At 45.3% G+C, this 9803-nt stretch overlaps 1 protein-coding gene across 1 annotated transcript in view; it reads left to right on the top strand.

Moving 5' to 3' along the window:
* LOC130556137 (anosmin-1) overlaps positions 1–8772 on the top strand; it is a 56446-nt gene extending 47674 nt beyond the window's left edge. Inside the window, exons 10-14 of the mRNA XM_057336869.1 lie at positions 5759–5832; positions 5981–6152; positions 6291–6505; positions 7010–7148; positions 8166–8772. Coding sequence (XP_057192852.1) covers positions 5759–5832; positions 5981–6152; positions 6291–6505; positions 7010–7148; positions 8166–8209 — 644 coding nt within the window. The 3' untranslated portion in view covers positions 8210–8772. The remainder of the gene's footprint in view (positions 1–5758; positions 5833–5980; positions 6153–6290; positions 6506–7009; positions 7149–8165) is intronic.
* The last annotated feature ends 1031 nt before the right edge of the window (positions 8773–9803 follow it).

The raw sequence follows: 9803 nt of genomic DNA, 5'->3' as shown, positions 1-9803 counted from the left end.
TATTGTCCGTCATTTTGATTGACAGGCTCGTAAAAATCCGTCATAATCTATTATTACCCGTCAGTATGGTGCAAGGTGGCGTTAGGTGGTAATTAGTATGTTCGTGACGTCATCACGCTGTACTTGCATCTCGGAACTTGTTGTATTTTAATACAACTGAATGCCCAATAAAGCCGTTGTTGTTTATATTCATCTATATATTTAATGTTTTAATGTTTATGTCCATATGTGGTTCGATCTGGGAAAACCCAACACATGGTGCAAATTTATATATTACAGTTTTTGATACCATATTCAAGCCCTTTCCCAATCAGTTTTATTTTGCTCATAACCTCGGGTATGTAACAACAGTTATGGCTGAGGTCGGCTGAAGGATTTACAGGAACGGAATTTGGAGGAAAACGGGTTTAAAGTTAAGAGATGAAAATAAAAGCACAACAGTCCAGTATCACAAGTAAAAGTCTCTTTAGAGTAGTAAAAGACTTACTCTAATAACAATTTAATAACAAAACATTTCCTAGTGTTGAAGTCTATAAAAATACTGTACAAAACCGTTTGAATAAAAGGAAAGTAAGTAAAATGGTGCGGGCACACTTACAGAATGAGAGCTCTGCCGTTATCACTACACGAGGAGCAAACATTACGGATATCAACTAATAAGCAGTGAAGCAAGTTTTACCTCGTTTATCATGTGCATAGTGTCTGGACTCTCGATCATCCCTTGTATGTTTTGCGATCGGATAACTCCCGGTGCTGCAGACGGGGAGCTCTGTCATCTCACGGAAACATTGTATAAAACACTTTGCATGCCGTAGTTTACACAGGACTGGCGGGAAATGTGCATTGATGCTCCTTCATTCTTCATGTTATGTGGTTTACTTTGATAGGTGAACTGTCTTTCCCGCGTCCCAGTGCGACATCCGACGGGTTTTCTCAGATCGCATCACACATGTCTAGTCGGTAACAATGACAGGTGAAAACACGCACGTCCCTTCACGAGCACATCACGCTCTAATGAAGGGAAACGGGGAGTTACAAATTGCCCTCATTGTAAACCATCAAAATAGCTGACGGACGGACGGACGGCCTTCAGATTTTTCCGTCACTGGTAAACATTTTTTGTCAATGACAGAATTTTCTGTTAACGCGACCTCTGGTACACACACGCACCGGAAAATATGGACCACGGCCAATCAGAGGGGGGTCCGCCCTTCACTATCTCTGATTGGTTTAGACCACGATATGGGCCTAATGTGTGTCTGTTGTTGAATCACAGGGAGACTTTCAGAGTCGCGGAGACTTTTTTTCTCCCTCGAACGGCTGGTCGCACCGGCTGGTCGCACCATTGAGAAATAAGGTCACTCTAGAGCCCTGGACTCAATATAAATGTAATGTACTGTAAATCCACCTGAAACACATGATTACTCCACTTTTACTGTAATAATACCATGGTGAATTTTTGTAAGATGAGGTTCGTCGTTGAGGACGTTCGGGTGTTTTTGAACAGTTTTGAACATGTTTGTCTTTGGTCTGTTCTGTGTCAGAGATGTTAATTCAATCGTGAACACATACAGAACTTATATGAGAAAACATTCAGAATAAATGTGTCGTGAGCGTGAACAGACCTGATTCGACGTCATTATTGGAATGATGTCAGAGCTGAATATTCCAGTCAATCATTCTTTGAACAGACAGAAACCAGATCAGCTTTAAAATCATCATAACATCAGGACCTAAAGCAGAGGCGTGATGTCAACTCACCGGAATCTCATCTCATCCGACCCGACTAACGTAACCGCACCGAGCAAACGCTTTCAGCCGTGAGGAACATTCAGTCAGGATGAGTGTTTATTGTCGACTGAACTGTGTCTCTTTAAAGAGGTTTGCTCTGTGAATTCCTCACAGTATATTTTCCTTCTTCCCTGCAGCTGTAGTTTCTCTTTTCTTCTTCCAGAAAGGTTTCCAGCCTCATGAGCGTCATGTCGAGGAGCCGCGCTTGAGTCTCTCTGATCAAACCTAATTATTCATTTCAGACATATGGTTTCACGTCCACAGCGTGATGAATAATAAACCGACAGCGCTGTGTAAACATCTACTGTATCATACATCAAGCGTCATTCCTGAAGCTTTATCGCACACCAGAGGAGAAGGGTATTGCTCACAGGCTTCAGGAGTCTCAGATGTCTGTCTCAGGAGAAATGAAAAGAGAATGAGTGTGATTGTGAGAACACATGAAGAGTCCGGAGGTGTAATAAAGCAATAAGCCGTGTGAAGCAGTGGGTTACAGTGCATTTTATAACAGCTAAGGGTGTTGTGGCACGACGCGAAGCGGAGTCATTAAAACCCAGTAGCTGTTATAAAATGCACTGTAACACACTGCTTCGCACGGCTTATTGCTTTTATAAAACAGTTATTCCATATGGTTAGCAAGGTTTCATAAAATAAAGTAAATAAAATGATATTTAGGCTATGTGGTGCGGTCAGCCGTTATATATTGGGGTATTTTATAACAGCTTAGAACTCTGCTCAGCCAATCAGAATCAAGGACCAGAACTGACCCTTTTATAAATGAATGTAGATTGTGGAGGTGAAATCATCTGGATTTGAGTAAATGTGATGAGAAATGTTCGAGATGATATCGAGATCTTCAATAAGATTGACTTTTGATTGCAGATGAGAGGAATCGGAGCTCATCTCTTCTCAAACTCTGAGACGTTTGTGTGATTTTTGACTCTGAGACGCACATGAGACTTGCTCTCCACTTAATGTGGTCGATGTCTGGAGAAGTAACTGAGACGTCATGTGTGGTTCCCTTTCTGTCGGTCTCTCGACGTTGTGTCGAACCGACAGTTTGGGGTTTGTCTTGAGAACCTATCATCTTCTGAGTATTTAGAAAAGGCCAATGAAAATTGGCGAATGAAATTTGCTTGCCGGACTCCTCCCCGGATGTCCGGGTATAAGAGGGAAGCCGACGTGCTCATTCGTTCACCTTTTGTTCTTCAGAGCCTACGCATCTGATGAGCTACTCTGCGATCTTAGCGATCAATTCCTGCTGGATTCTACGACGTGGTGCAGCGGACGGTCCCTTCCTGCAGCAACTCTCCCCTGGGCGTCTCGGCAGTTCCGGAAGTGTCCGAGCTAATTTCCTTCTAAAAGAGCAAATTTCTCCAGCGTGGCATGGCCCGCTGTTCTCTTGGGTGCAATGCACTCATTGAGGAAGGGGACGGACACGATGTCTGTCTCAGGTGTTTGGGTCTCCGGCACGCTGAGGCAGCCTTTGTGGATACGTCCTGCCCGCACTGTGGGCGGATGGCGATCCAGACGTTGCGGTCACGGGTGGCTGTGTTCTTTATGGAGGCATTGACCACCTCGTCTGCTACCCGATCCGTGACGACAGTAGCTACAGCCCTGCCGCCCGCTTCGGTTAGTACCGGGGGGGTGATATGGAGATCACTGTGAACGTTAACCCGCCAGCCGCAGGCTCACGGACTGTTCACGCCCCGTCTCGCTCGTCTGACCGTCCCTCAACAGGTGACGTCCGTCAGGTGTCAGGACTGGTTCATGGCAATCGACCTGAAGGACGCGTATTTTCATGTCTCGATCCTCCCTCGACATCGGCCGTTCCTACGGTTCGCGTTCGAGGGCCGGGCATATCAGTACAGGGTCCTCCCCTTCGGTCTGTCCCTGTCTCCACGGGTCTTTACGAAGGTCGTGGAAGCCGCCCTCCTTCCCCTCAGGGAGGGAGGTCTGCGGGTACTAAACTATCTTGACGACTGGCTCATCTCGGCTCATTCGCGAGATCTGTTGTGTACACACAGGGACCTGGTGCTCCAGCATCTAGATCGGTTGGGGCTACAGGTCAACTGGGAAAAGAGCAAGCTCTCCCCTGCGCAGAGCATCTCTTTTCTCGGTATAGAACTCGACTCTGTCTCCATGACAGCGCGACTGACTTCAGAGCGCGCCCAATCAGTGTTAGACTGCCTGAGGCACTTCAGGGTGGTCCCACTCGGGTTGATGCACATGCGACCGCTCCAACACTGGCTACAGAGTCGGGTTCCCTGGAGAGTGTGGCACACTGGCAGGCGGCGTATGGTCATTACGCCCCTCTGCCGGCGCACCCTGACCCCCTGGTCGTCTATGGCCTTCCTACGGACAGGGGTCCCCTTAGGGCAGGTGTCAAGGCATGTCGCTGTCATGACAGATGCCTCCCTGCAGGGTTGGGGTGCAGTGTGCAACGGGAACGCAGTGTCGGGGCGGTGGACGGGCCCCCGCCTGCGTTGGCACATCAACTGCCTGGAGTTGTGGGCTGTGCTACTTGCACTAAAGAGGTTCCAACCTCTCGTGCAGGGCAAGCACGTGCTGGTCAGGTCAGACAGCACAGCTGCCGTGGCGTATATCAACCACCAGGGTGGCATTTGCTCACGGCAGCTATCACGACTCGCCCGACGCCTCCTCCTCTGGAGTCAGCAAGTGATCAGCTCCCTGCGAGCCATACACATCCCGGGCGACCTGAACCAGACAGTAGACATGCTCTCTCGTCAGCTGACGCCTCGCGGAGAGTGGCGACTCCACCCCCACGCGGTCCAGCTCATATGGGAGCAGTTCGGCCGGGCGCAGGTGGACCTGTTTGCCTCCCTGGACTCCACCCATTGTCCGCTTTTGCACTCCCTGACCGACGGTCCCCTCGGCACGGATGCCCTTGCGCACAGTTGGCCGCAGGACAAGCGGAAGTACGTCTTCCCCCCAGTGAGCCTCATTGCACAGACCCTGTGCAAGGTCAGGGAAGAGGAGCATCAAGTGCTACTAGTTGCGCCTTACTGGCCCAACCGGACTTGTTTCTCAGAGCTGATGCTTCTGAAAACAACTCCCCCCTGGCCGAGCCGGATGTGGTAACCCCCCCCCGTGGGCGGTTCCGTCTGATGTATCCTCATGAATGGTTCCCACCTCGGCAACCCATTATCTCCCTAGGTGGACCTCCACCTTGCGGTTAACTCCTTCAGTCCGCACGTTTTCCCATGAGTTCTCTCCTCCTGGATAGTGCTCTCTGTAGCGTTTTCCCCCCAGGGGGGATTAATGCTTACCCAGTGGCTCTTACGGTGCCAGGCGGCTTCTCGCTGTTAGAGAATCAAGGCCTCCGCCCGTGACGGCCGGTGGCAGGGGCTTCCCACCTTTTTCCAAAAAGCTCTGGGACCCCCTACCTCTCCACTGGACAGTTACAATTTCGCACTAGCGCTCATGTCTGACTCGCCCAGGCCAGTCAGCGTCGCTCCGCTAGAGATTGTGACGCACGCGGCACAGTGCTGTGGCGTTTTCCATAGGAACCCCATCTGTCGGCTCGACACAACGTCGAGAGACCGACAGAAAGGGAACGTCTTGGTTACGGATGTAACCTCAGTTCCCTGATGGAGGGAACGAGACGTTGTGTCCTTCTTGCCACAATGCTGGCTGCCCGCCGCAGCGGTCGAGGGATGATCAGGCTCCTCAGACCAAAAGGTGAATGAATGCAGCACGCCGTCTCCCTTTTATACCTGGATATCCGGGGGCGGAGTCCGGCATGCAAATTTCATTCGCCAATTTCATTGGCCTTTTCTAAACTAGTCAGAAGTTGATTGGTTCTCAAGAGCGAACCCCATCTGTCGGCTCGACACAAAGTCTCGTTCCCTCCATCAGGGAACTGAGGTTACATCCGTAACCAAGACATTTTCTTTCATGCACGTGTACAGTATGACTGAGGTGTTTGTTTGTGTTTTGTTGACAGATTCATTTGTGCAGCGTTTTCATGTTCAATGGACACCAGAACACAGCAGAGCAACAGAGAAGTCCATCACTCAGGTGTGTTCATGTGGCTTTACATTTGAACTCGTCTCTAAAGATTCATTTCTCTTCATCATCACCACACTCCAGTATTACATCAGAATGCATTCAAGTGTTCGTAAAAGACCCTCTGTGAGAGTTTGAATGCTTCACATTTGTCTCACAGGAGAACTACATCAATCTTCCCAACCTGCTGTTTTCCTGTAAGTACAGAGTGACCGTCCGCACGCTGAACGGCAAGAGACGCTCGAAAGACGACAGCATCACTTTCCTAACACCATCCTGCGCTACGATCCAGAGCAAGAGCCCAAAACCCATCATCTGTCCTGGAGACACAAGTTAGTGAAAGTCCTTCTGTGTTCTGACCTCACTGCATGTGTTATTCTGACAAAACAAGGTTTAATTACATGTGTGGCTTAAAAATAAAAACCTCTCATCATAACTGACACAGATTTCAACTTCTGTTTTTCTCTCAGCACCATCGAAGGTTTTAGCTAAACCTGTAAACCTGACGGCAGCCTTTTCCTTCCACGGCGACAACGTCACAGCTCATTTTCTCTGGAGGGTGTCCCGCCCCCAGCCCCATCAACCAATCACAGGGTTCCAGGTCACATGGGCGGAGGTTACGACAGAGAGCCGACAGGACGGACTGCCCAACAGCATCATCTCTCAGTCTCAGATTCTGCCACCTGTGCGTTTGTGTCTTTATCATCATCATCATCATCGCACCAGAAAACATTCAAACAAACTTTAACACACACACATGCTGAACCGAGCGAGTACCGCCGCATCATTACTCTCATAGTGTTGTTCTGGAGTTGAGTGTTAAAGGTTTTCATGTCATGTCCCTGCTGTCTGTGATGAAATCTGGAGCCGTTCTGTGTTCCCTGTCAAACACACAGCACGAGTCATTCATCACACACACTTCATTTACTGTAGCCAAACACAAAACACGTTCTTTACATCCCTGTGTCCCGAGACCCAATCCAGCGGGACAGGTTTCAGTCCAGATCATTTCCTAATTCCTCAGATGAGATGATCACGATCGGATTGCATTGTTTTATTAAGATGATTGTGTTTATAAATGCCTCTGGGATGATTTCATTCTTTACAAAGAGCGGAGCTGAACCACGTCCAGTCAACTAATGACAAACATGAAGTGAAGAAAGATTGAGAGATGGGTTTTGTGTTTCAGGATCATCGTGTGCTGGTGGTGTCCAACCTCCGAGCCGCTTCGCTGTACAGATTACAGGTTCACATCATCACTGCGGCGGGAGAAGGACCTGCAACCATGAAGATCTTTCAGACGCCCGACCGACCACAGCATCACCAGAGTATGACAACACGACACAGATTTAACATCTGAATCAGACCGTTCCCTCATATACAGTATGAATTCAAAATATGGTATATTAGAAAATATACAGAATAATATATTGTGTAAATATATGACAATATATTTACTTACGTCCCAATATATGCAATTTTATAATCAGTAATATACTTTATAATATATTGATATACATGCGATAAGATATGGTACTGGATGTGTTCACATATTTAAATGTAAAGTGATGTTAAACATACATGTTTCAGAGTTTAAAACATAAGCAGTTTACACTCGCATAAGCACAGCTGCTCAAACTACAGCACTTAGTGAACACTACAGACGATCACTGCACTGAAGAGCGCACAGCCTTTACTCTTTAAATAAACTCATATATCATCTTCATTATCCTAACCGCAGGCTCTACTCTCCATCACCACGGTAACCCCACAAATGTACACATACTAGAACCCCTTCTGAATGTCAAAGTAATACAACATTAAACACTAACAGATCTCCCCCTATATTCATATCCAGCAAAAAGACATTTAAACATTTTACTCTCCTTTAGCAGTGAGAAGCAAAGCATGCTGGGAACTAGAAATCTGCTTTAACTCATTCTGTGAATGTGTCCATATACAGTATGTGTATACTATACAATCACATTTATGGGAACATCTATGTGCAATATATACTCAATAAAAGATCAGATGTGATGAATGTTAGATTTATGTTCAACGTATATCCATATATTGTCAATGCATATATTGCTGTATGTTGAAAACCAGCTTCCAATATATGGAAATGTATTATGTTAATATATCGCATTATATTTTGCAGTATATTTTTGTTCCGTAAGGGCTGATATGTCTAAGAATAAGGCTTGTTAAATGTGTAATACATCTGAGTTTGCCATGAAAACAGCCTGTTGCTGATAAAGAGGCCTGATAAATGAAGTAAATTCGTATGTGTGATAAAGTCTCGATGCGTTACATCGACTCACAGTGCTTTTTCTTCCTGTCAGAAGTTGGACATCAGCATCAGAAATCTGCCGTGGAGAAACATTGAAGACGTCTGAACATGTTTAAACAGACAACACTGTAAACATCATCACTTCATCGTCATTGATTGAGAAATCTCTTCAGTTGTGTTGCTCCAGTGAATTTCAGTGGTGTGACAGGCGGGATGAAACTGAAGCAGATGAGATTCATGGGATTATTTACTCATCCTCATGTTCTTCACTAATGATTCTTTCTTTTGTTCATTGTGGATTATAGACACGAGGTCGAGTACAGAATTATTGTCATTATTTCTTGCGTTATTCCATTGACAGGTTAACGGAGACGTCAGTTTTGTTCAGTAATACTCCAGCGTGTTTTAGTTTTGATGAAATGATGTTTGTTGTGGTGCAGTCAGTGAATGTTGATATTTATTTATGTGTGTATTGCAACACTCTGTTTGTTTGTTTGTTTGTTTGTAAGTTTGTTTGTTCTGGTGCATTAGAAGGTCAGTGTTTTATTGTTTCAAAAGCATTTCTTGTAAAGCGTAATGTAAAAAACTGAATTGTACATATAGTCTTATGTTCTCTTGTTTCCATGTACATACTTTATTGAAGTAATAAAATAATCCCACTTCTTTACTTGATCTGTAGTCGTGTGTGTTTGTCTGCTGTTTCAGTGGAGCTCATCTACACGCACACACACTGGTTTCCATGTTTTATAGACTTCCGTTGATTTTATATCAGGCTTATTAAAGCAATAAGCCGTGTGAAGCAGTGGGTTACAGTGCATTTTATAACAGCTAAGGTGGCATGACGTGTAAAACCCCCTCAGCTGTTATAAAATGCACTGTAACACACACTGCTTCACGGGGCTTATTGCTTTTATAAAACGGTTATTCCAGATACATAGCAAGGTTTCATAAAATAAAGTGATATTTAGGTAAATCGGGGTATTCGGGCTCAGCCAATCGGAACCAAGGACCAGAACTGACCGTTTTATAAGATATATTCTATCCCCTTCCCCAACACCTAAACCTAATAATCAAACAAACCTTTCTACGTTTTCATTTATAAGCAGTTTTCTCTCGTGGGACCTGAAAAATGTCCCCACAAGGTCAAAATCTACTGGTATCACTGTCTTCGTGGGGACACAGTGATGAATACCAGTACACACACACACGTCATCTTCACTAAACCTGCACTGCATTCTAAATTCAGCATTTCATTTTGTTGCTTGAAATTGTATAATCATTTCAATGTTTTGTTTCTTTCATGTTTGTTTCATTTCTAGCAATTCCATTTCTTGTTTTGGGTTTGTGTCTTTACATTTTGATAGACTTTGCGTCTTTCATTTTGTTTTTATTTCCTCATTTCATCTCTCTTTTTAAGCTTGTATTAAAGCATGTAACTTCATTTATTATTTTTCATTCACAGCCTTTTGTGCTGACAGATGCTACAGTTTTCTTCTTTTTGTCATTGGATTTCACTGACTGCGGCTCTGAGTTCTGGAGTGTTTCTGTTGAAACTCTTGACTGGCGCACATGAAAGATGTTTCATCTGTTTATAATCAACAACACATCACTGCACACACACAGTATTTACTGTGAGTATAGAAAAATAATAATCACTGCTGTAATATAACAAGAGATTTCACTCAGTCAT

This window comes from Triplophysa rosa, linkage group LG6, assembly GCF_024868665.1.
Source record: "Triplophysa rosa linkage group LG6, Trosa_1v2, whole genome shotgun sequence".
Lineage (NCBI taxonomy): Eukaryota > Metazoa > Chordata > Actinopteri > Cypriniformes > Nemacheilidae > Triplophysa > Triplophysa rosa.
This window is presented reverse-complemented; position numbering and strand designations above follow the sequence as displayed.